A 27,847-nucleotide genomic window follows, 5' to 3' on the forward strand; every position below is an offset into this window, starting at 1 on the left:
AATTCCATAGAAAAGCTAATGTGTGTAGGGCCGGACTTGTTGTTGTGAGCCGGCGCCAGTAACTTAACGGGCTCGAGGCAATATTTTAAAATCAAAATTTTAGGAAGAGAGAAGCGGCCTGACAACCTTAGCATTCCATTTTGATTCTTTAGCTAATAGTTTCATTGTAGAATTTTTAAGCTTTTGAAACCTCTTAAAGGAAAGCAGAACAGCTTTACGGGCCCGTCAAGTTACCAGAACCCAAAGAAACGGGCTCCCGGTCCGGAAAAAGCCACCCGGCCCTAGTACACTTGGGCAAAAAATATTGCAATGAAAAGCATTGTCCCCTTTTCTGGCCAAAAATGAGTGACAACAGAGAGTACAACTGGAAACAAATGCCACGTTTTTCGATGAAATGTGAGTTTCCTGTTCTAGGACAGAAAGGAAAAGTATTAATTGTAAAATCGTTTTTGTGGTTATTCCGCGCGCGCCGGTCTATCGCGTAGTATTTAAGAAAAAAAATTCGAAATTTCTAACACTAAAAATTCGTACGATAAAATGCGTAATGACTGTGTTAGGTCGGGCTGGATGGGAAATATTTGGCTCTCGGTCATGGCACTCGAACCTCTGTGCTGTGCTCGGTCCGTACGTCATGACCTCGAGCCAAATATTTTCCCGTTCTGCCCTCCTACTCAGTCAATTAGTTCACAGTATCTCACAACGGCTTTAAACTGATAGTGGATTTGAGTTGATTCGTTTTCTCTTCTTTTCCATCTGGTTCACCAACGTCTCATTGACATAACAGGTCGTAAGTAGCTTTTTCTTTACTTTTTGTCATTCATTTTCACATTTCTAACAAACCAGGTACTATTCGACAGTCATCATGTGTTAGACTCTCCTCAGAATTATCATCATTTTTGCGAAAGAGTAGATTTGTAAAAGAAAAACGCTTTACTTACAATGAAGCGGTATAGTTTTCGCCCCAATTAATATTTTTGATTTCGGCCAAGAGTTATACTTTGGCAAAATGTCCTTTTTACTATTGGTGGCTGACAGCATGTTGAAGACTCTTATCTGGTCAGACTTCCCCACTGACTGCCAACATGGCAACCATTGAAATACCCAACAGTTGTGGCAAGTGTAATAGGATGCGTAGTCATACTATTGGCTGTTCCATTAACAAGACACTTTTACTTAACGTTATCAAACTGAAGAACAATGTAGGCAATAACAAATGTGCATCACTAACATATCTCTTTTTCTTATTTCCTACCTTAACGGGCAAATAGATCGTAAGTATGTCTTCTTTTTATAGTTATTTGGCGGATTTTACATGTCTTTTCACTACTGCAGTAACAGTCATGTAACATATTTGTGTCACTGTCGCTTACTTTTGTAATAATGAAAGCTACAATTTCGTTTTATTGATATTATTATGGATGAGAAATTATAATCATCAATAAACATGGCATTCTGATATTCGCCTTGCTTCCTAACTTATGGTTGGAAACTTGTTGAAGTCGTTTTGAACTAGGCTCTTGTGAAAATATATATTCAGTGTGAACCATAAGTAGATAAGGATCAGATTTTGATTCAGTGGCTCAGTTTACGAAAAGATTTAATGTCGTCTCTAGTAGACTGTAAAATTGAGGTGTTAGTTACTTGAAACTAATTATAAGAATGAAAGCCATAATCATGAAAATAGTTTCATATCAGAATTATTTGTTGAGCAGAGGTCTTAGCCGACTGATTAATGAATATCAACTCTCTTAGCAGTTAATTACTTTCATTTTATTTATTTTTCTGTTCTTGATGTATTTTTTTTCTTATTCCTTGGCCTTGGCAACTGTGAAAAACGATTAGAACGTAAGTACATGTTTCGCTGTGATTTAAAGCATATCTATTTGCATGGCACCTTCACAGTACGTTTACGTTAACATATTTAACTAAAGTACAGGTGATTAACGAAAGAAAAAGTGCATAGCATTTCTCAATAAACAAATGAATCTTTTGAGCAACAGATGTACGTTTTAATTTTATTTTTGTTATAACTTTTATTTACATGCCACTTCTGCGATCACTCAGCTGGTAAGTTGAATTAAGTTTATCTCGCGCAATTCTTATTCTTGATAATCATGCTAAAGACAATTAAATTTTTCTTTAGTACCTAAGATCCTATTTACAACCGGACCGCGTATGAATTGTTTACTCTTTTCGGAGTGTATGTCGATTAAGTGTTGTAAAAACAAAGCTAGGTTATCACCACAGCGAATCAGAACAACGAAAAATCATTGAGCCTCAAGAATCTCATATTCAAAGCAAACATTTGGCATCCAGGACTGGAAAACGCACGAGATCATGTGAAATCAAATTTGCTGAGAAGCTGTAGTGCAGGACGAGGCGTAACAAAACTCCGATGTTATCAAGGATTACTTCTGAAATCCCCATTGGAAATCGCTTTCTCTTACATGTATTATTAATAATACAGTTTCAGCCAATGAAATTTACGCTGACATTGAATTTTGATCTCAACTCGTGCTTTCGGTACATTTTTATTGATAAAGACTTCCATGACTGGCCCCTCATCCTGTGATCTGCTGGTAACAGCTGACGAGGAACATTCGATTTAGCAATGCTAACTTTCTCTACTTCCTGATAACGACTGAATCTCGTCCAAGACCGCAAACAAAAAACTTCACGGTGTCTACCATAGGATCATTATAAGACCTGACAAACGCAGAACAGAAGTAAAACGAAGTTTAACACAAGTAATTCAAGGGCTGGTCATACCACGCATAAAATCAGTCAAACCCTTAACGCGAAACCGGCGTGAACGAGGTTCAACAGAAAGTTAGAAATGCAACCCATCCTTGATAATTTTCTCTTAAGTTTTCGGAGAATCTTTTTCCAACATCACATCCTTCTCTGGGAAATGTAAATTTAGGCGCTAATGCTCGCTTTCCATTTGTTGAGAAAGTACTGGAACCTAATTCCTTTCCTAAAAAAAAGGGGGGGGGGGTAGAATTTTACAGTGAATTGTTATTTCATAACTTAAGCTATGTTATTTAGATCATTAACCGCTCCTCCTTTCTTATCTCGTCTTTTCTGTCTAGCCAAAAGGGAAGGTAACTATCAATATCTATCTATCTATCTAACTATCAACAGAAAGTTAGAAATGCAACCCATCCTTGATAATTTTCTCTTAAGTTTTCGGAGAATCTTTTTCCAACATCACATCCTTCTCTGGGAAATGTAAATTTAGGCGCTAATGCTCGCTTTCCATTTGTTGAGAAAGTACTGGAACCTAATTCCTTTCCTAAAAAAAAAGGGGGGGGGGGGTAGAATTTTACAGTGAATTGTTATTTCATAACTTAAGCTATGTTATTTAGATCATTAACCGCTCCTCCTTTCTTATCTCGTCTTTTCTGTCTAGCCAAAAGGGAAGGTAACTATCAATATCATCCGTTCCTATAAATAAAGAGCTCTCCTGTGGCTTAATATACACTACTGACTCTCTGCACCGGCTGATTACTGATCAGCAAATCGCAATCATAAATAGCAAAGAATTATCTGCGTATGTATCAGTGACAGTTAGTGATAGCTGTTAATGTTATAATGTTACTATCCAAACGATTTTACTGATGTGGACAGTACTAGTATAAAATCAATACCCAAGTTCTGTAATAAACGATATTTGTATAATTATCATCAGACATCAGTCATATTTGGATGATTGTTTGTTTGATTTAACAAATTTTCTTACATAATTATCGATCTCAATGTAAAATATTGACGTACCAAACAAACTGGTTGGTTCAAATAAACAAATGAATAGATAAATGGATTAACATCTTTTCAAAATTTAAATCTCTTTTACGGCGTTCTTTTCGGATTCATAAGCGGGTGAGTGCGACGAGTTCAGTTTGTTTGTTAAGCTTATGATGTGTTAGTCAAGTATTCCAAGGCTATATTAAGCCACTTACTTACTCACCAAATGTGAATCTTTCTTTTCATGTTCACCTAACATCCTCATCCAAACTGATATAACAGATTGTAAGTAGCCATGATTGAACTATCATTTATCAAAGAATGGATCCCAGTAGAGGGATTCAGACAGGATACTCTTCTCTGTTGATCAGTGGGTGTGGGGACAAAGATTTTGCATAGAAATAAAACTTTTTATTGTTACAACAATTGAATTTCAACGTTTCAGGCTTCCGCCATATACTGGTGGAACTTTTACAATATAGTGGAAAATTAAAAATTGAAATCATTAAAAATCCTGGTTTGGTTCTTTTAACATTTTTGCACAGTCGTCCATTTGAGCAACAGAAAACAGTGTCACTCTCTCTGGCTTATAACATGATAAATCCCTGACAGATGTTGAAAGAACACCAATGATGCTAATAAGTAGGGAACTGTAAGCTGGGTGATTTATAAGCTTCAAGTCATCAATCCTTTTTAACTTGGAGATGCTAGTTCGAAGTCTCTTTGGAAATTAGAAACTGGGATATAGACGATAATAATTACGTATTTTGGTATCCTCTATGACAAGCTGCAGATTAATGCAGCAAGGGAAGTAAAGAGCATAGGTAGAGTGATAATATGACACATGACTCTTTGCGCACAACTTATTGTTTTTAAAGGTTGTATGGCGTGGTCATCTTGGAGTGGCGGCTGCGAAGAATGCAAGAACATTCAGTACCGGCAAAGAGTCGGTAAGTGACAAGAGGGAGTTCTTAGAATTTGTGTGTTACGAAAAATTGTCTAAGTAAAGTCCCAGAACATTCTAATAGAGCATTCTAGAATCCTAAGTCATCTAGACGTGACCTTGTAGTAAAGAGAACATTCTGGAACGTTCTATTTCTTACGTAATTGTTCAAATTTAGAAACCGTGTTAATCTACTAAATTTAGTTCTTTAGAGAAGTTTCTAGATCCTTATACTTTATGTATATAAGACCGACAGTTCCATCGAACAGAGAGAGAGATTTGCGAGGAAGCTTAGTGCTATAAAAATAAGAAGTCAACTACGCGGAAATAAAACAGTTTGTTGTTGTTACCGACGATCCTGAGTTTTGTCTAGGAACAACCCTGCTCTACATCGACACTTGCAACATTGTGACTCGAAAATGCAGTGGCGGGTTTTCGCCATTGTTTTACAACTTCAAAAACTATGCAGCATTTATAAGCTTTTGTTCAATTGGATTAATTCTTATGTATAGATTGCAATGATAATTAGGCAGGAACCTTCAGCAGTTATTGTCAATGGATGTTTTCTTTACTAGAAATAAGATGACTTAATCTCCAACCGTTTATTACTTTTAAAATATTATCTGGGTAACCTTACTTCTAGAATTTAACTGCTCAAGAACTTTGGAAGCACGGCCTTGTACATGTAAGTGGTTTTATGTATGAGAAAGCTAAAGACTCAATTGTTGGTAGAAAATGCTGCACAGATATCCTTCAACTGTTCTTATATTAAACTCCAAACTCTTTGTTTAATATACTTTGGTTTTACCAAAAGAGTTGGTAATTTGGATTGGCCATCGCAAAAATTATCAAAGTTGACGTTTGAGCGTTAACTCTGACGAAGCGCTAACGGTTGAAACGTTGGCTTAGAAAATCTTTTCAGTGGCCATTTTACATTTTCAACTTAGTTGATAAGACCTAAGAGATTTTGGAAACTTACCCCCCTTTTTCTTTGTAAAAAAAAAAAACTTGGCTCGCACTGAATTAAAAACCTTTGATTTTTTCTGCAGGAGTTTCATTATTATCGATTAGACGCTAGATTTAAATTTTGTCACAAACAACAAAGGCAATTTTTCTTTAGTAGAAAAAGGAAGATAATTACAGTTTCATGTAGAACAGGCGTGATTTTCGCGAGCGGGTGCTAAGTAATTTTCCTAAATGAAAATCATGGGTGCAAACTTTGATTTTTACAAGAGGGGAGAGCTGGGGAGAGAAAGACAATTGCACCAAGATTCTGAACGAAGGTTAAAAAGGAGTAGAGGGGGAGGGAATGGGGATCAAGTTTGAAATAAATCATTATTTTCCTTTTCAAAATTAAAAAGGTCCTCCTGAAATAAATTCTCGAAGAGAGAAGTCTGTCAAATTTAATTCAATCCTTCAAGTGAATTGTCTTGTGAAGGGATTTCCTAAACTAGACGTGAATTGGACAAGAGATGGAAAGCTACCTGATATCACGAACAAGCTCACCATTAAACATTTCTGTTCTTTTTTTTATTGAAGTGAAAGGAGGTACAGTTCTCATTCATAAAAACGAGAAGTAGTTCTAGTTTATAATTGAAACAAATGTTCGATTTTTTTTTTCATTACTGAAAAGTAATTTTCATAATTTTTTTCATTACTGCGAAAATGAAAAAAAAGACGATTCTCGTTTTCCGAATCAGATCTACAGACTTTTAAAACACATAAAAAGAAAGTTGATTTAGAATCCAAAAATTATTCAGTTAATGAAGCAATGATGACTTTTAAAAAACGAGTTTAAGATAACCGGTAGAACATACATTATGACAGAACTCTGAGAAAAAGTACGCTCTGATTGGTCAAAAATCTATCGGCTATTGTCCCTGTAAACCCATAGATAACCGAAAAATTTTCCTGCCCTGAGAAATGAAGCTATACTAGACGATATCCCAGATTTCAATTTATCGAAAGCCTTTGCTTTAATGGATAGAGGAGGACGCTTTTAACGCCGCAATAAAAACGAGCAAAATGTTGTTTTCTTAACATTTACCAAGTTTTCTACTTATGAAATGTAGTTTAACTGACAATTAGCGCCGTTTTAAGCTTTAAATTTCGCTTTCAATTCGCTACATCCCCAACCGGAAGTTGCTCACACTTTGACTGTATCAGCCTATGGAAAACCATTTGAAATGTTTTCCGAGGTTTCTACTTGAGATTCATAACTTCTTGCAGCGCAGAGCTATAACGCCTACTTTGTTTTCTCATTTTAACGTCGGGTCTCGTATTCTACTGAAATTTTTACTTTAATTACTGAGCAGCGCCCAAATCATCTCACTCGAGGTTTTTTAAGCCCGAGAATAAAGGTGAGAACAGACTGGCACGGACTCCACATGAAGCTTTTGTGGTCGCGTCGCATCAAAACCTTCAAATTATATTTTTCCTCTAACAAGCGTGAGTTTCCCTTTTGAAAGAGATGATCGCAGGTTTTGTAAAGATTACTTTCATCAAGGGCTGACTCCAATGTTCCATCGATATTTGTTTTAAATTTTTAACTGCCGAGTGGTACGTTGTGACCTTTTGGCTTTTGTGTATGCTTAAGAGTCGATTGCCTGGAGGCAAAGTTGACCCCTATCATCCTGCTTTGAGGCGTTGTTTGAATTTTAAAAGGCCCTCCTCTTATATTTCTTTCGGAGAATTTGTTCTAAGCAATCTGATTGCTTCGCATTTAATGAAACTATGTTTAACGCCTGGTGGGTGGCACGAGGCGAAGTGCGTAAACTGGAAGGTCTCGGTCGCCTCGTAATGGGTTTTGCGAATATCTCTCCTCTAAACATTGTGGAATCGAGGAGGTGATCTGGTTCTCTGATATTTGGGCCGTGAATTTGATACTAGGATGGAAATAGTTAGCTCGTTTAATAAACTATCTACTCCTTCTCTGTCTTAATCCAAAAGGGAGTCATCAATGTAACGTTTCCATTCTCTTGGCCTGGTTTCGCTTTGTTGGATTAATTTCGTTTCATGGAAATATTAGCAAATGACACCGCCCATTTTCGTTTGGGAGAAGTTCTCTTCATTGAATTGAAACAAATTTTCTTGAAATATTAAGCCAAGCATTTCCTTGAGGTAATGCGTTGGGATCGGTGCGTTATGTTTGTTGAACTTTTCGTACACTTCGTTCCTTCTTCTTGAGGTATATTTGTGTACAAGCTTGAAACGTTCATTGATACTAGAATAGTATCTTTGTCTAGCTTTGTTTTTCTATGAAATTGATGAAAAGCAGTGGCATCCTTCATATAGGATTGTTGCAATTGCGCCGTAGGCTGGGGCAGTGTCTCCACAAAAGATGATTTTCTCTCGGTAGGGCACTCACAACCTGAGATATAGATCTACCGACCGGTATAGGTACGTGTATTTTCGTGAGCTTATAGAATGTTGGTATTCCAGGCGGATTGAATGTGTTTGCCCTGACGCATTTGGTCAATGATCTCATTAACTCTTTTCTGCATGTTTTTCACTATTGGTGCTTTGAGAGGTTGTGGTTATTCATGATGACTGTTGTACCTTTGTCGGCTTTTTTTTAGGTTTAATTAATTAATTTGGCTATTTTGTCACTGTTTTTTTATAATGTTCGCCGTGTGCTTTCCTTTGAGCGGTTGCCTATATACATGTTTTTTCTCGTGAGATATCGTTTTCGTCTTCTTCACCAAGACTTTGTGTAAGGTATTCCGCTAGAGAACTGTCAAAGGCGGACAGTGGTGCAAATGTTTATAGTGGCTACAACAACATCGACGGTTTCGACTCTTCACGAGTCTCTTCAGCTGTTGTTTGAAGATGGTGTTGCAATAGCAAGGTCTTTCAGGGAAAGGTAAATGGAAATTGCTTCTATGCCCTTTTTTTACGTAGATCGTTAGGCTTAAGGATCGAGTTTCCATTATTCCTATTGGTCCCTGATGTTGGTCAGGGAACCAATAAGGAGCAGGCCATTTCGATCTTACCCGATCTGAAGGTTAGAGTGAGTTTTTAGGAAGGCCTTTTCTGCTACGTAATTCGCCTGAAAAGCTACCAAGACTCATAATTGAAATTTCTTACGGTTTCCCATAGTGTTTGTTTCTGTTCCCCCTAAAAAGGAGGGGCTTGAAATGTTGTTTTTAAGCTATAGTTTGTGTATTGTGCATTTGTACATTAACTTATTATGCACGCCAGAGTGTTTGCACCTAAAGGCCGGGGTCTGTCTGGAAACTATCAACATGGGAATAAAGGTAAAGACAGACCGGCACGGATTCCCATCGCATTATCGCCTTCAAATTATATTTTTGCTCTCACAAGCGTGTCTCCATAAGTTTATTGCAAACCCTACGGCATCGCGCCAAATACCAACTTAATGAGTTTACCGTAACCAGATGTTGACATAAACATTCAAATTGATTATAGAGAAAGGTAGAAATACAGACTGCACCTCTGTCTTACATACTTTATTTGTTAAATGATCCAAACATGTCGTCTATGGTTGTTTATCATATGTTTCTGTTTACAGCATTGTCAGTGGATGGTGGCTGGAGTGAGTGGAACTCCTGGAGTATCTGTACCAAGCCAGTTGGTGGTATACAAACAAGAAAGAGAGAATGCACCAATCCAGAACCAGGACGTTGTGGGAAACACTGCAATGGGACCGGAGCACTGTTGAGAGTATGTAGCAACATGTCCAGTTGCCAAGAAGGTAAAATACAAATTGTAGCCTTTCTGATTTCCGTGGATGAAAACTTCTTTGTTGAAAAAAAACTGAACAAATTCAGGGATAAAAGTTAGAATAACAACAAATGGATGGAATTACTGGGTTTGAACTTTAATCAGATAATCATCTAGGCAAAGTATGTGAAATGCACAAATTATCAAAAGTCAGGAGTTCATGAATGGATAAACTCTTTACATGTATGGAATTCACCATTCTTTTCTTGAAAGAAATGAAACAAATATCCACCATCATTAGTACTAAAATATAGGTACTAAAATATTGCCACGAGCTTTCGCTAACATTTGTGGTCGCTCTGTAAGAAGTCTGCACTATCTGCGCAATGGCAATTACGAATTTTGTTGGACTGCCCGTAAACATTACCTTTTTAGCTAATCCGGTAATGCTAACTATCATCCAATGACAAGAAACATGCTCAAAAATGCGAGAGCCTCAGTTACTAAATAACCTTTTGGCATTGACCTGCTGGCAAAGAAAATCATGCTAGCTAAACAGGAAATTCTTCCACCATAAACTGAAAAGAAATCTTCCAAAAATGCAAGGACTACTGTTACTAGGTAATTATATGGGGACATCATCAACACAAGAATTTACCTATGCTGAAGTAGTTCACGCTGTTTATTGTTATCCTCATCTATGAATTTTTTTTTTAATATTTGAAGAATTTCCCCTGCGTTTTGAAACAGAGAAGAACCCATCTTTTGGTACAATGAAGATATTCTCAAACAGCAGCTGGCAAAAGCTTTGTACCAGTCAATGGGATGAAGCAGATGAAAATTCAACCTGCATGGCCATGGGCTACTATAACAACGGTGCTAATGACACATGGTACGCAGAACGTGGCAATGCTACAGAGATGTCCACCTACTACAACTGCACCATTCCCACCAGATGTCAAAACAAACAACAATTTTGCAAAGGTAATATTGAGTTGCACTCATGTAATATCCACACGATCTCCAAAGATGATAACTTGATAGATTTACTCACACTCCAGATATGAAAACTTTTACGCGATCAATGATCGCTCATCTTCGGGTATCTTTTAGGTTCTAAAAAGGTTTCTATCGTTAAAAATCTAGCGGGTTTCTACTGTTTACACCCTAAGACGATTACAGTTGAATTACTGCCGAAAGAAGAAACTAGCTGCACAGTTATGCATTTGGGTTTCATGGACTTCATAACCTTACTCCAAACCCTTTACTAAGTTTCCTTAAAACTATTGCATCCTTCTAGTTTCCTTGTTTTTCTCTCTTTCGTGCAAGTAGGGAATTTCACAATTTTTTACTCTATTTATACCTAACTAAACGCCTTTTTCTTGATTATTCTGTGAGAAATGCTTTCTAGTTTAAAATGTTAATCACCCTTTTGTGTTCCCCGAAGGCAAAGAAAAAACGTCTTGAATGTTCCAAAATTATTGAAAAAAAACATCTAGTTTTACAATTTAAAACGCAGTCACGAAGTAATGTAAAAGAGGTTTGTCGTAAAACATTGCAGCAAGGAAACCACACCGTGACAACGAACGATGCGGCCAACGTTCGAATACTGAATGATTTGCACGCAGAATTTCACTTAAAACAAAACACTTAGACTGGCATGAACTATTTATCATTTCGTGATTTATAGGCATTCTTGATTGTTGATAATTAGTGTTTTCCATCTTAACGGATTGAACTTTTTGTAATTTCATAAGTTCCTGTTCGCTTGAATGGCGCAAATGTGGAGTATGGAGGAAGAGTGGAAGTGTTTTACAAGGGAAAATGGGCAAAGATATGTAGGAATAAATGGGACTTTAATGATGTCAAAGTTATTTGTCGTCAACTTGGCTTTGAAGAGGCTTTGGCGGAGTTCATTGGGTCAGACATAAAGGCTGAGGGAATACCTTTTGCAATGTCCGATGTCTCTTGCACCGGAGAAGAGTTTGAGCTTGCATCATGCGATCGCATCGATGGAAAGTTAAATATTCCCCCTCAATGTCAATCGGATGACAAGGGTTCTCAAGCGTTGTGTCAACCAAGTAAGCAACTAAATTTTTATATCTGATTAGTTACTCTGGTTTTCGTGGTTGTCTTTCTTCTTCCCATTGACCTTCTAAAGTAGAGGGAAATCAGAGTAAATCGAGATACACAGATGACCAGAACACTATTTTTAAAAATATTCTGCCAAAGTGTGACGTCTCAAGGTGGGGTAACCCGCCTAGCCGGGGTCGCGTTCATGGCAAAAAGCTCAAAAGCGAAATATGTATGTTTTAAAACTTTGTACATACCCTAGCCGTCTCATGGCAGAAATCATCAGAAACCGTAACGGACACACATGGAGTGTAAAATGTTCACATTTTGGAATATTTAGCGTTGTAAATTGACCATATTTGGTTTCCCAAAATATTCCGTAGAACGTATTAAGTCAACGGTTCCCCGCGAAATCAAACACCGCGTAACACAACGCGTGACGCTTTTATGAATAAATACATATGTGAGCGAGAATTAATCTTCCATCTTTTTCGAGATGTGAGCTTGGGACACTTCTGCTCAGACTCCTTAATTGCAAGCGCAACAACAACCTCAAGAAACCTCACCCCAGCACCCCGGGGTTGTAAGATTGCATGTAAACGCGTTTTATTTTTCGATCACTGCTAGGCGGGTTACCTCACCTACCTGGGGTCCCCCACCTCCATGTAAACAGGCCCTTGCCTTCTTGTCACCACCGTTTACTGGCATAAATCACTAAAATTTGTAAAAAAAATCTGACATAACACTCTTACCTTATTTATTTATGATTTTATTAGCTGTTTCGACGATCAAGTTATGCCCTACCACGTTATTATATGAGTTGCATGACAAGCGTGACACAAATTCAAGCATGAATCAACCTCCGAATTACCAAGAGATAGGTTCTTTTTCCCTCTTTGCATATCTGCATACCTATAAAAACCTTCTGTATTCAGAAAACTAAAATATCCAGATCCATCATTGGTTCCTTTGCCGGCGGAAGTCAAAGAATGTTCACAAAAGTCAATTCGATTGACAAACTACATACTGATTTAGCTAATTGATCTGTTGTGTAAGCGTCTCATCTTACATGCTAACATGGAGATTTGCTGTTCATTTAAATCGTTCGCTGGTGGGACTTTTGAGTATCGTTATCGAGAAGACCGACGTTGCATATCTCAGGTCGTTCCCTTGCGTAGTTGTAAAAAAGACATTTCAAGTCACTTGCGGAGATCCAGAAATTGAAGTTGGTCTTATTTTGTCGCAAGCCGGCATCCTCGGGACGCCAAAAGATACCGATGATTTCACAATCTGCCCCACTCTTAGATCAAATATCGGTACCGGTGTCACAGCGGATTTGGACCCCCCGGTCTGGCAATCTGCAGACAATGCAGAGCCACTCGCCCTCGGGGCGGTCTTAAATCCCTCGCAGCTCATGTGTAACCATTCCTCGCACAACTCGCACTGCACCACTTCATCCCAACACTCGGGCATTGAGCAATGACAAAATAAATTATTGTAACAAGTTTGTCTCTTATTGAGTCTAGCGGTGTTCGAATATCGCGGAAAAAGTTTAAAAACGACCTTTCTCCAGACATTAAACTAAATTCTTGCCCATTTTCCCTTAGTCGAAAGAAACATCCGACGGGATGCCAGTTCGTATGCATTAACGATACGCATGCTTTGAATTAAAAACATACTCTAGTACGCACTGGAACGTAAAGTATCATCCATTTTTACTAGAACGTTAAGGATGATGTTTTCACTCAGTTTTGTTGTGGGGGGGGGGGGGGGGGGTGGTCCAAATCCGCTAGCGGATTCGGACCGGGGGGTCCATATCCGCTAGCGGATTTGAACCGGGGAGTCCAAATCCAGGGGGGTCCAAATCCGCTGGGACACCGGTGTTGGGTGCCTAAAGAAGTGTCCGTGGTAAAGGTAGGGTTAAGTTGATTCCAAAAGCTGATTGGGGAATTGGCAAGCGTGTACCACAGACAGTACGCAAGACGTCTGGAAAATTCATAATACCACCTTGTGCAAAATTACGTGCCCCGTCAGACTTAGGTCTCGATTGGGAATTGGTCAATACACCCCCTTTCAGCACCCAGCAACCCGCTTTTAACTGCTACGCTGCTACTGAAACAACGATTTGTGGCCACAAAAGTGACATATTCAAATATTGTCAATTCAACATAAACCAAAATCTTCATACAGGGTAAATATTCATTTTTGTCGGGATCAATTATTGCGTGACTAGCTTATGATATAAATGGGGTAGGGGAAAACACAACTTAAAACTTGGGCTCCTGGAAAAAAGTAATACCGAAGCGAAATATAATGGCCGAAACAGCTTATCGGTCTAATAAAATCATAAGTAAACAAGGTAAGAGTGTTATGCTAGATTTTTTTACAAATTGTCGTGATTTATGCCAATAAACAAATTTTGCCGGACTTTGAGTTCGTCTCACGATAGAACAACACAAATACACAATGAAATTTTTACGGTAACTTTATAACCATCCTTTTGTCTTTTATAAACTAGAAGCTCAGTAGATTCTGCTAGAGCGGTCATTGTTAAAACTGTCTTTGTTTTGGTGCTACTTTTCGACATAGAAAAAGTTTGTCAAACAAAAATATTCACCTTAAAATTAATACTTCTTTGCTAGCTTCAATACTGAGAGGGGATTAAGTTTAGATGTTAAAAAAAGGATTATGTTGACAGAAATATCGGAGGTCAAGTAAATTCGTTACATGAGGTCACACAACTCGGGTGATATTCACAGTGAAAATTTGCATATTTGAGCGGTCGAACGAAAAAAATAATTTCTCGAAAACTAAAATATGTTTTCACAAACAAAAAACTACACCACAGTTATAAGGACATATTGAGCTGCAAAATATGAAAGTAGGTGTGAAAGCAAATTTTGGGTGACTTGCCGTTGTTTGTCTGATGCATGTTAACATTAGCTCTTAAGAAACTTACCCTCCTTATAGATGATTCAGCTTGGTCTTGAGGTAAAATGACGTTAGCTAGGGTGTACATGACTTTCATGAAGGTAATATGACTGCTCATAAGATCACTTGACTTGGTTACCTAATTTTTTTAATGGGTTACATAACCATTTTTGGATGCGATATAATTCTATTCAAAGTTTACATTACGTTAATAATGGCTGACGTGACTTTGTTTGGAGTAATGTAACTTAGTTTTAAGTATGACAAAGTTAAAAAAAATTGAAAAGTTAAGCTTTAATACAGGTAAATATATTCAACTTTTCTCTTTTTGTAGTGTTAATTACAAAAAAATTGACTTATTTTGACAACATCTTCCACACCGAACCATTTTCTTTTTTTTTTGCAGAGAACAAGAATGTGTTGAAAGGGGTTGAACTCTATTTTGAAATTGGTAGCGGAGAAAAGCTTCACTGCTCTATACACAATAAAACCAATTATGCTAGATGGGTCATCAATGGGCGAAAGCTTGAAATAACAAACTCTACTTCTCAAAGGATCAGGGCTGGAGACAATGGTGATCTGTTCATTAAAGATGTGCAGCTGTCTGATGGAGGAATATATGAATGCCAGAGATTGGAATATGTTCAATATAACATTGTCTACATTAATGGTATGAAAACAAATCTTTTTATATTGTAGAAATACGCTTAACATGCATGACAATGTCATGTAAGACAAGTACACCTCTGACCTTTCAAAAGTGTAGCTATGATATTAGTACTTTTCATTACTCCTTTCAACAGCAAGATTTACTGAGAAGACGTTGAGCCAACAAACCGTTATTGCGTCCGAGTCTGGCATTATAAGCTGTAATGCTGATGGAAAACCAAATCCACAGATTTCTTGGAGTAAGGAAGGAGGAAAGTCCTTAGACCCGAAACGATTCACTCAAATATCCAATGGTAGCCTGCGTATTGGTTTTGTAAAGCCTGAAGACGATGGAACACTCACTTGTACCATGAAACAAACTAAAGGAGCAAAGAGGGTCACAAGCAAAGATAAAAACATACGAGTGAGAGTTATAAGTGAGTGACCAATGAGATAATATATAGAAGGTCATAAAGTCAGTTCTTCAAATGTGATTAATTTAATTTATTCAATTTCAAAACCTTTTCGCTGTTCATATTCGCAGCTATGTGAGGCGACATTTTATCGTGAACATGTTCGTTCGTTTTAGTTGCTTGAAAGTAGGGTGTCATGTTAAAAAAATTATACTTAAGTTATTTGTCAACGGTGTAGTTTCCTCGTTATAACTCAAAGTAAGTGCCCTCTGATGAAGTTTATGGTTTCTTTCCAAACTGGTAATGTGCTTAAATCGACTTCGGTTGGTCGTGGTGACAAATTCACTTTCTGAATGCAGTATAATCGTTTGTCTCGCCATGAAGACACTTTGGATATGGATCGCGACTTTTTGACTGCATATTGTGTCTTCGTGCTATAAGGTCGGTTGATATGCATGACCTTTATGAAACTTTCTGTTTGGCTTTGATTGCCTGGAATCCCACAAAAGCTTCGATTGGCACACTTTGACCAAATGTTCTTCCGGAGTCCACTGTCGCAAAGTTATCCTGTTTTTTTGTTTCTTGTGGTCAGCATCCATGTTTCTGGGATGTCTACCGCAATGTCCAATTTATGTTGTAACAGGCAAAGTCTTAAGTGGATGGCCTCTTTTACCCTGCGTTTATAATGATAGGATCACTATCAATATACTCTACTTCAGTCCAGACCCGGTGGTTTCCAGGTGTCTTCTGAAACTGCAGAGGCCTTTGTCTTAGCATGTCGTTTCTCGATCTGCCATATTGCTCGTTTAACCTTACTTCGATAGGTCTGCCTGTTCCGCCAATCTAAATTTTGCCGCACTCACATGGAATCTTGTAAACCACGGGCTCCTGTTTTAAAGGTGCAGTGCCATGGATGGTGGGTGTGTTGTTACTATTTGTAACATCAGTGAAGTGAATGTAATGCTTTCGGTTCTTCAAATGCTGTAGGAAACTATTAGCGTTTTCGCGAGCCAAGATTGTGAATGAGTCATATACATAGCGTTTCCAGATCCTTCGCTGGTAAGATGATAAGGTTATCGATTGCTCCTATAACTCTACGCGTGGAGATTAGCAATCAGGGCGGAGACCAGATTCCCCCTGGCTGCACCTTTTCTCTTACGTAAACTGGTCCGAGATAAAAGGACTATGTAGACCTCAATACGAAGTTCGAAAGGTTCGCAATCTGACAAACGATTATACTTCATATGAAGCGCTACTATCATCATCAAATGTTCATTTAGTTACGAAGTCTGATGTGTTCAATATAAATGATATAGGAATACCTATTATTTATTTACCTTTTAGTTCGACCAGAAGTTTATATTTCTGGAGCACGCAATCTCATCATAGAAGCACGCAATCTCATCATAGAAGGAAGCAGTGTAAACCTTACGTGTGAAGCTGTGGCGGGTTGGCCTGAACCACAGATCACCTGGCTCAAGAATAATACATTGCAAGGAGAGAGTTTGACTCTCTTCTTTTCTGAGATAACAAAGGAGGACGAAGGACAGTACACTTGTAAGGCAGAGAATGAAGCAGGCATTTCTACCGAAGACATTGATATTTCTGTAAAGGGTGTGTTTGTAAAGCTCACAACTGTATTATAAATCAATCATGCAATTGATGCATCTACGGAGCGCGGATCAATAGTCAGTGGGCCCGACTCTAGGTTAAGGTGTCTGGGTCTGAACTAAGGGTAAGGTAATTGTAGAAAACTATCAGAAAAATTAAAAACATGCAAGGGCTTTCAGCTATTATCTGCGACTGATTCAACAGTGACGACCAGGTCCTGGATGAAAATTTTTTCAGAACACTTCATTAGTTATTTATTGCGAAGAACTGGAAAGTCTTTTTGGAATTGTTCCTTTGTTCCCACTCTAACTATTTGATGATTTCATGGATAAGTTAGTAATATAGCCTGACGGACGTGGTTTTTGGAAGGATTTGTTTGATGTGGTAAAAAAGTGGCTCGTTGTCTTCTTCTCCTTCCTTTTTATTGTTATTTATTCTTGTAATTTTTTTTTCTTTTTGCGGGTGGGGGAGGGGGGGAGGTTGGCTGGCTTCTCGTTTTGTAATTTGTGTTTACATGCTTACTTTGCAGTTCCACCCCATGTTCGTAATGAGTCTAGAAATCTCACCATTGCATTTGGCTACCCATTTATTAGAGAGTGTTATTTTAGAGGTGACCCACAAGTATATGTCAACTGGACCAAGGATGGAGTGCTAATTAGTAAAAACAACACCTTGGTTATTAGAAAAGCGATGTTTAAAGATAAAGGCCATTATGAATGTTCTGCTAAAAATGATTATGGCGAAGCAAACTCTTCCTTCTGGATCGATGTCGCAGGTAAACCCAAAATTGTAGTTTATGTCATTTATCAAACTTGCAACTTAACAGAGCGTTTGTTTTAAAGTTTAAGCCAAATTTAAATATACCTATTTTTTTTCTCTTTTCATCCATTTCTTGGCCACTTAGAGTTGATTCTGACTTACAGACACCCAGATTGTAAATGAAGATAAATCCATAACCAAAGAAATAGTGAAAAACACCTCCCGCTATTAAAGAATTCCAAATCCTGTGGTCCACTCTAACATTTTTATCCGTGGACGCATGTCAAAATACTCAATTTGGAGACGTCAAATGACATATTTCCTTTTCTTTATCACAAAATGCGAATGTTTCACATTGTTTTGATCATCATTGCCTGATAACTTTTCAAATTCAGTAAATACTGCTAAAAAATAAAACTGATAGCTATTAAACATATATGTTTTTAACATCACACTCAACAACCAGAAAGAAAAAAGTGAAGGTTATCGGCACAACAGGGAAAACTTAAGGCAAAACAATATCTTTTTATGCTTAACGCGAAGAAAACCTTTGGAAAAAATTGACTTTGGTTAAAAATAGACTTGAACATCGCGTTCTTGTTTTGATTTTTTTGTTGTTGTTGTTTCGTCGTTTTATCAAAGGTTGGATAAATGGAGTTAAAATGGACTATACAAACCTTATTAATTTTGGATTCTTTTTTTTATTGAAGTATCTCCACAGATTATAGAGCCTCCGATAAACCAGTCTGTTACTGAGGGAAACTCTGTGAACTTTAGTTGCCGAGCCTCAGGTGTGCCAACACCAACATTAGTCTGGATTTTTAATAATGCTGAACTGTCATCTGGTATCAATCAAACCAATCACGAAGGAGAATCATTCCTAGAATTTTTAAGCGTCACAAAAGGGATGGAAGGGACTTACAAGTGTGAAGCGAAAAATAAAGCAAATACAACTAGTTCCTCTGCAACACTGCGTGTATACGGTAAGTTTAATGATAATGACGATAATGATGACGATAACAATAGCGATGATGCTCACTTTGACGATGACGCTGACGATATCCATGGCGATGAAGATGATGTGACGCCAACACTGAACTGATGCTGACGATGAGGGTGACAAATATGGACCAGGATTTTCATCAGTTGCCTTTTTCTTAACGCAGGAAAAGCCTCTGTTCAAGTTTTTCCAGATCAGTATCCAGCAATCACGGCAGGAGACAACCTCACATTGACCTGCAACGTCAATGAAGAAACAATAAATGTAACTTGGAAAAAAGATAAAGACTCACCACCTGAAAGAGCAAAGATTGATACGCGATTCGATGACAAAAAGAGTACATTTGCTATAACTGAAGTTGAGAAGGAGGACAGTGGTGTGTATTCTTGTGAGGGACGTAACAAGCTCGGTTTTGTTGACCGTTCCTTTGTAAAAATAAACATCAAAGGTAAGCTGGTGTTACTGTTGTGTCCTAAAAAGGCATAAAACTTTATTAATTGAAAAATATATTTCCAAATAGATTAAAACTATTTTTCAGTTAAAGATGAAACAAATGTGGGTCACCTGACCCATCTGCATGAAATTGCCTTGCAATGCTCTGTGAATTTCAGTTATTTTGCTTTTAAGAGCAGGTGTCAGTCAAGGGTTAAATAATGCGCCAAGCTATTCCAAAGCTATTCCAAACAACTTGAATTTTATCAGTACTTTTACTACCGTCGAGATTTGTCTAATGGCCACATATTTATCTTACACAATTAGCGAAGCAAGTGCCACGAGCTATGCAAAGTTTCAACACTTTGTGGTATTACATTGGTGGATCAGTGGCGGCAGCGACTGTCATTTCGCTAATTGCCCGGTATTTCTGCAAGCGTCGAAGGGCAGGTGACGTCCATTTTTCTGTGTTATTTCAGATTTCTTATTCTGAAAGTAAAAGAAGGAAATGTGGGGGGGGGGGGGGGGATGGGGAACACTGAGCTAAGAGTCTAAGAGTAGAGATATTTTTATAAGAATTACTCGTGTCCGGCCAAAAAATGCTAATTGTAGAGTTTTTTCACATCTGTATATGTTTTGATAACAATTATAAATTCGGAAAATATCACGTCACTCTTCATTTGTGCAAATCAAATTATACTGCCATTACACAGAAATTTTATTAGAATTTTATGTCAGTGTTTTGGAGTACGAAAGAGCTATTATAAGCAGGTCATATTGTGCATTTCCAGCACTGATTTTGAAGGTCCTTCTTTAGTTCCGGAAAGTCCATTAACCAATAAAATCACAAAAAGGTTAAAAATTATATCCAGCTGACTACCATGACAACCAGCCATATTCCTTCTGTCGTTGTTTGACAACAGAGTCAAATATTTGATACACGTGGTTTCTGAGTCGCAAGCTTTCACTAAGTTAATGATGTCATTCTTACTCACAACGAAGCTATTTCTTCGATCTTTTTCCACATATCCTTTGATAATAGCCCCACCTGAGGTGCCACCCAGGCTGCAGTAAGTGAAATCTTTTTTTTTTTGCTCACTGTTTGAACGTGTGGTTATTTCCGAAGTTTCTAACTCTTGAATAAGATTTAGTAGAGAAGTGATAAGTGTCACTGCTGAACAAATACGTCTTTTGTTATCAGTTTGGACCGATTATATTCACCATTAAGAGCACACTGGCCAAAATAAAAGGTTTTTTCTTTCGAAGCAGCTGCAGTTTTAAAGAGGTTCTTATCAAATGGCAGTCAAATGTTTCCTAATATTCTTTCTGTGCTGGATTCGTTCGTCTTTCAATTGTTTTAACACCTTGTTTAGTATCTTTTTTTTGTTACCAGTATGCAGGGTTGTGGGTGGCGTACTTTTAAAGAAGAAAAGAAGCTTTGACCCTTCGTCACTCTTTGTTACAGAAACTACAGTTGAAATACACTCGGAGTCTTGTAGACCGATTTAAAATACCACTCGATATATCGATTGTAGACAATATTTCGGATGGTTTGGTTAGTATTTTATTTCTCGCGCAGGATCTTCTATCTTTATTCAATTTCTTTTTTCAAAAAAATCTCCTCTCTGGGTCGATGCGTTGAAAAAACGGGTTCAGTAAATTAGCATCCAAATTTCACCTATTTCAATAATTTTTCATTGGCAAGTGATAATTTTCTGAAGCACCCGGAAATGAAATGAAAAGAAAAACAATTCAAATCGAAGATATAGAGGATATCTTTACCACGTTATGTTAAACCAGATTCAAAGAAGGACAGGTAACACAGATAGTTAAAATCTTGTTTTCATCTGCAATTATTCAGTGAAGGGGAAGACGAAGTTGAGATGGATCAGCTGAACGCTAACACAGACGGATGGGAGATTGCAGCTGACCGCCTGAACCTTCGTGAGCATATTGGCAAAGGGGCATTTGGTTCAGTGTGGCGAGCGCTACTGGGTCGTTCCCGTGGCAGACCTGGAAATCGCACAGTTGCTGCGAAATGCTACCTACGTAAGTACTTTTTCAGATCTTTCTTTCATACAAAGCTTGATTGAACTATCCTTTATTAATTTTTTGAGTAATTTATCCTAATAAAGAGTATTTCTCTTAGAACATGCTATATTAACCTACCTGATACACAACATGGATAGCTTAAAAACTATGCGCCGTTCAAATGATTTATCAGCTGGCATGTCAAATTAATTCTTAGCGGATGGTTCCTGGGGGGACCAGTTGTTAATCTTTTGTTATACAACGCTACTAAAATAGAAAAGAACACGAATATCATTTGGAGTATTAGAAGCTGTGGAGAAAAATTAAAATTTATTGATTAAATTGCATTTAAGTGTATAAAAGGGGAAAATACAACAATACTAAAAATGTCACTCCGTCGTATATTTTGCAAAGAAACTTTTGATGGGAAATAAAGTCATGAGACCTTAAAGAAACCTTGAGAGCGTGAGTCTAGCGGAAAAAACTCGGAGCCATTTGCCAGTCTTGTGGTAGTATGATCTTCTTGCGCTGGACAAGCTGAAAATCACAATGCAGTAGAACCTGTATTAAGCGGTCACCTTGTAATAAGCGGTCAGTTTTGAAAGTCCCGAAACTTTCCTCCTTTACTTATAGTACATCTTATATCAAGTGGTTGTGGTCACCCTTTACTAAGTCCCAACAGCCTATTTGTAATGTTCCCCACCTTTATCGAACGGTGACTAAAGCGGAAGTAATCAAATAAAATTAAGAATAATCTTTCAAGTAAAATTTAATCCACGTTTATCTCCCGAAATCAATGTTAGGAATATTTTTGAGCGAGGTTGTGTATGTTAAGTGGTCCGTGATGGCATAGAGTGGCATTTTTAAACTTTTATCAATAGTAGCCCTACTCCGGGGAACCTTTATTAAACGGTCAACCATTTTCAGTGCGTGACCGCTAAATACAGGTTCGACTGTAACAAGCTTACAGAGTCAAATGAATTTACAATAACTCTGGAAATGCTTACGAATTTTTGTAGCTTTTAGTGAGATAAATGCAAGGATTATGTAATTTATGAACGGTGGGAAAAAAGAAGGCGCAAACAGAGCATGTATTTTAAAAAAAACTGTCTCAAATATATATTCGACCGACTATTAGGTATTATAACAGATGGAATTTCTAGGCTTAATTGCGTCTCTACTTTTGTAAGTGATCTGTAAACAATTGCACGGTTCAATGAGCTTGCCTAGTTAACAACAATGCTCGAGATGCACAGCGTTTTCTTAGCAAATAATTTTTTCAACGGGGATGAATCTATTTTGGAAATTTCATGTTCAATACAATTGAACAATACGGCTAACTGACATTTTTGTGGCAAGTATGGGTTATATGGAGTTTAATAAACTAATTTTTATGTAGTTCAAATGCATTACAATTTGCGCTGGTAATATAACACCAAGCATACAACAATTCCAGATGTGGATGTTTACCACATAATTAATTGTGTCTCTCTTGACATGCAAAGTTTGTTTGTTTATCTAATTTTTGTGTGGTTTCCTAGCAATCTCCGGAGAGAAAGGAAGGAAGGCCCTGCTGAGAGAGATCGAGTTATTAAAACTCTTTGGAAGGGAGGGCCATGAAAATGTTGTTAAGTTCATTGGTTGTGTCACGGTTGGAGGTAATCAGCTATTGTTATGATTATAATCAGCTAATTCACAGCAACGATAGAGACATCTCTGAGTTCAACCACTGGTACAATTACTTCTATCAGTATTCTTAGTCCTTGCTAAGATGGTGTACCAACTCAATGGTTATTTTCAATTTTTTGACTGTTTTAAATGAATTTACTTCGCACTGTATGAGGGGCATTTTACTTGGAAGATGTTAGCTCTAAAATCTACATGCTAATTGTGATAAAAACTTCAACTTACGATGGCAAGTCTTTGTCTATTTATCTGCCATCTCTGTTTTTTCTCTCTGTCTGTCTGTAGATTTCTATCAGCCGTATGTGTCCGTCTATTTTCTATCTGTGTGTTTTCTTCTTTCACTTTCCCTCTCTGTCTCTACTTTGATTCATTACAGATATAACCTAAGCTATAACTAGATAAAGCCTGCACAATTCAAAAACTTTTTGGAACTTCTGCACTGCTTGCCGTAAAATAATGTTCTTGTTTTTCCCTTTTAGCTCAGCCAATACTTATCATGGAGTACCTGTGGCGAGGTGACTTGCTGGGTTATCTCAGAAAATCCAGGGGGGTTTTCGACCAATATCATCATGGGGTCGGGGGGGTCGACCACTTGACAACATATGACATGGTGCTGTTTGCTAAACAGATCGCACATGGTATGACTTTCCTCGCGTCCAGAGGGGTAAGTGCTCAAACTCTTTCTGGTCATCATGTGGTCCTGCATGTGAAAAAATGGCATGATTAGCAAATCGTCAAAGTAATACTCCATACGGCTAAAAATATCCAGCACATTAGAGTCACTATTTCACCGAGAAATGGTCTGACATTAGCATGATGTTAAAATTTTACCTATATTTTACTTTTTTATTTTACGTAGTTTATAAAAGTCCCTTTTAGCAGATCATGTAATTATTAATTTTGATTTCAGATAATTCATCGCGATCTTGCAGCTCGTAACATCCTTCTTGATGAGCATCGTGTCTGCAAGTTGACTGACTTTGGGCTCGCTTATCAGGATTTCAAATACGGCCCAGGAAATGCCAAGAAGGTAATTTTCAGAGTTTTTTCATCATTTAGTCAATTGGTTTTGGGGCTGCTGGTATGGAAGATAAAAATGTGAAGAATTAAAATATTACTGTCCTTAAAAACCTTTCTTTTCAGTTATACAGTCTTATTGTAAAACATATTTCCCTTTAATGGGAAGCCATTCTAAGCGTATCGAAGCTTTCACAGAAAAAAAAATTGCACCTAGGGAATGAACACAGGAAATAAAAAGCCGGAAGAGATATCGTTCTCTGAATAACAAAGATACAAACTCGAAGGGCAAAGTAACACAGGAAAATTAAAGCAAAAGGAGTGTGTGAATTGTTTTCATAGAATTTGCACAAAGGTGTCTACTGCTGTTGACTTTATCGTGAATCCTCACATCACGATTTTAATCTAATATGCAAATTATTTTAGGAGTTGTATACGAGCCTCTTCAGATTTCAGATGTTTATAATATTTTGGTTACTCATCCAGGGATGTATCCCAATCAAATGGACTGCACCCGAGATTCTCTTTGGACATGTGGAACAGCTGTCAACCAAAAGCGATGTGTACGTACTGTATTGGTTATTATCTATATATATTCCATAAGTGAATATTTTTTACGATTCTACCTTAACGTAGCGAGGGAAACAAGAATATTCAGTGCTCTATTGATTAGAGGGTCATTAGGAAACGTCAAGCTGAGGAACAGCTGAGGTTACAGCTGTAGTATGACACTTTATATGAATATTAAGTTTAACGAGTAATATTCACAATCTGTTAAGGACAAGAAAAGACAGATGAAAGGATGAGTGGATAATCACAATAAAGAATATGGCGTTTTCTCTTAGGGAGGTTGCTTATATCTTGATGGCATGTTACTAAACATCCCAAGTATCTGAGTAATTATTATCTTTCTAACCCAGTTGAGATATATCGTCATCCTTCCATTTCTTTGACAGGTGGTCCTACGGCATCGTCTTGTATGAAATCTTCACTGTCGGTACTTAGCTTATTTGTTACTTTGTATTCAGGAAATATACCTGCCGAAATTGCACGCATAATTACTAACTGATGAGTGATACCGAGCGGACAAAAGAACATTGTACACTAGAGAAGTAGAAGCAACACTCAATGGCGCTGATAAATAAAATTATGACGATGCATAGCAACTTGAAATAAAGCTTAAGTTTAAGTAGAACTGAAAGTATTTAGTACATTATTGAAAAACCTTAAATCCATCCCTACACCTAAATTTGTTTTTTTTTTACAGTACTCTTTCATCTGATGTAAAACCGAAATGTATTTCAGCAATTAATTGTCGTTTTGACAGGAGAATCATTTCGATTGCGCTGAGAGGAATGAAAGTGATTTACAACAAAAAAAGTGTGCTTTTTTGGCGAACAGAAAAAAACATTATTTTTCCACAGGAGGCATTCCTTACGAAGGATGGTCTCAATCCACGACAATGAAAAAAATCGAAGAAGGTTATCGTCTGCCAAAGCCTGAACATATCGACGACAGTTTGTAAGTGTTGCTTCCTCTGTGTAGAATATTATATAAGTCAAAAGCAACATCGATTGCTGCTGTGGTCAAGTGTTTTTGATACACTCGCTCTGAATAAGTAGCCTTCCTAAGAAATTAATTTTGTCTTGTCACTACAAAAATCAAAATGAAAAGTTGTTGAGTCAAATAAAGAATACGGTGGGTTTTTCATCACAGAATTCGTTTGAGCTGCAATGTCATGAGATAAACTTAGCATTTCAGTTATTTTTGCAACTAGTTGTGGTTTCCCAATTTTGCTACTTGCAATATTAATGCCTATCGCAGAATTACTGTGATCATATGTCCCTGTGTTTTTCTATAGATACGCGGTGATGTTAAACTGCTGGAAATACGAAAGCGCCAGCCGGCCACACTTTGTGAAGCTCTACCAAACAATGGATACATATATTAAAACAAAGGTTTGCCATACAGTGTCTAATTCAGAATATACTTCAGAAATTGAAATTGGTATCCTACCAAGTCAATTGCGAATTTCTTTTCACGTCAATGTGATGTCAAAACGCATTAACTACCCAGCCGCATACAATTTGTGAATTCAGTTTCACCAATGTTACTTTTAAACATATGCGAGTGTGGTTACGTTATGTCAGTCTGGATCATCCTTATTTTCCCTCTGTTGTCTACACACAAGAAAGAACGGAACAAATCTTAAAATAACACTTTTGGAAAACATTGACAGAAAGGAAGACCTTACTTGACTTTTATTCTTATCAATTCATGCAAGTACTAATGGTTCTTGTCTTTGTGATTGATATCTGATCTGCTCTTTTTTTTCTTTTAAGTGACTCATTTTTGGAATTTCTTTCTTGAATTTTTGAAATTCATTCGTTCAAGATTTTTTAACTTATGCAGTTCTTGATTACCTACTAATCTTTTTCATAGACATATGTAGATATCTTTGACGATGACAAGTATGATCAGAATAAGTACAACTTTGTCGATGACCGTGGAGCTGTTGCAAACCCAGAAGATGCAGGACCAGACGAGCTAGGAGCAGCTGCAGCAAATCCCATCGGTGAAGTGGGTGAACACGGTGCTACAGCACATCCCTTTGTGGTTGCAGTGGACGATGATGCTACAGCTTTCCCTTTTGGAATTAACGTAGGAGACGAAGGAGCACCTGCAACAGATCCTGACCGTGAAGTGGGTGAACACGGTGCTACGGCACATCCCTTTGTGATTGCAATAAACGATGGTGCTCAAGCTTTCCCTTTCGCTATTAACGTACCAGAGAAAGGGGCAGCTGCAGCAAATCTCGCCGATGAAGTGGGTAAGCACGGTGCTGCTGCACATCCCTGTGTGGTTGCAATTGACGATGTTGCTACAGCTTTCCCCTTTGCTATTAACTTACGAGACAAAGGGGCAACTGCAGGAAATCTCGCCCGTGAAGTGGGTAAGCACGGTTCTACGGCACATCCCCCTACGGTTGGAATTGACGATGGTGCTACAGCCTTCCCTCTCGGAATAAAAATAGAAGAAGAAGGTTGCGCAGCATACCCTTTTGAGAGTGATACGAAAGATATGGATGCCCAAGCGTACTCTTTGGAGAGTGATACTTTACCATACCTTAGCGAGAACGAGGAAGAAGATGTTGATGACTCCGAGTGCCCTCTTGCGATTGAGAAAGAAGAAATTGATCCTTTACCATCCTCCCTGGTGATGGACGAAGACGGTCTAGCTGCTTCAGCATGTCCCTTTGTGACTGACGAAGAAAATTCTGATTTTTTAGTATGCCCCCTTGTGGTTGAGGAAGAAGATTCCAATAACTCAGCATGCTCCCCTGTACCTGGGGAAGAAGATTTGGAAGCCACAGAATGCCTTTCTGTTACTGAAAAAGAAGATCCTACCTCTTTCGCACGCTCCGCAAATGAGGTGAACAAACCCGATGCCCCACCATTCCCTTGTTTGATCGAAGAAGAAGATCTTGATTCTTTAGAATACAATCCTCTGATCGAAAAAGAAGGCCTCAGTGATTCCGTCTTCCCTCCAGAAATTCAAACTGATGACAAAGAAGGTGTAACAAGTGAACTTGAAAATACCGTTGGTTATGAAGGTGCTGTAGAATTTCAATCTGAAAAGGAGGCAGTAGAAGAAGAACCTAAGACTTGCCAACTAGAGTACACGAAGGATGAACAAGACGATCTTGGAAACTATATGGACGACCAAAGTGATGCTGTAGACCTTTTTGACGGAGACGCTGGCGTACAAGAGTATGATGGTAATCAACTTACTGCTGCGGATATAGACGAAACTGGAAGTGGCTAAGACGAGGAGTCATCTGAAGCAACTCCTCTTGTGCAAGACTAAGGCTTA

At 37.8% G+C, this 27,847-nt stretch overlaps 1 protein-coding gene across 1 annotated transcript; it reads left to right on the plus strand.

Moving 5' to 3' along the window:
* Window positions 1–5,290: 5,290 nt before the first annotated feature.
* On the plus strand, window positions 5,291–27,841 carry LOC131775523 (vascular endothelial growth factor receptor 1). The gene is given in 20 exon segments (XM_066173889.1): window positions 5,291–5,375; window positions 9,222–9,404; window positions 10,100–10,357; window positions 11,131–11,454; window positions 14,784–15,047; window positions 15,181–15,462; window positions 16,783–17,052; window positions 17,579–17,824; window positions 18,519–18,791; window positions 18,975–19,266; window positions 19,596–19,709; window positions 21,102–21,289; window positions 22,813–22,929; window positions 23,437–23,621; window positions 23,868–23,987; window positions 24,461–24,537; window positions 24,931–24,971; window positions 25,399–25,495; window positions 25,836–25,932; window positions 26,417–27,841. Coding segments are annotated over 19 exon segments (4,689 nt in total). The 5' UTR covers window positions 5,291–5,375; window positions 9,222–9,385.
* Window positions 27,842–27,847: the final 6 nt, after the last annotated feature.

This window comes from Pocillopora verrucosa, chromosome 11 (assembly GCF_036669915.1).
Source record: "Pocillopora verrucosa isolate sample1 chromosome 11, ASM3666991v2, whole genome shotgun sequence".
In the NCBI taxonomy this organism is placed as follows: domain Eukaryota; kingdom Metazoa; phylum Cnidaria; class Anthozoa; order Scleractinia; family Pocilloporidae; genus Pocillopora; species Pocillopora verrucosa.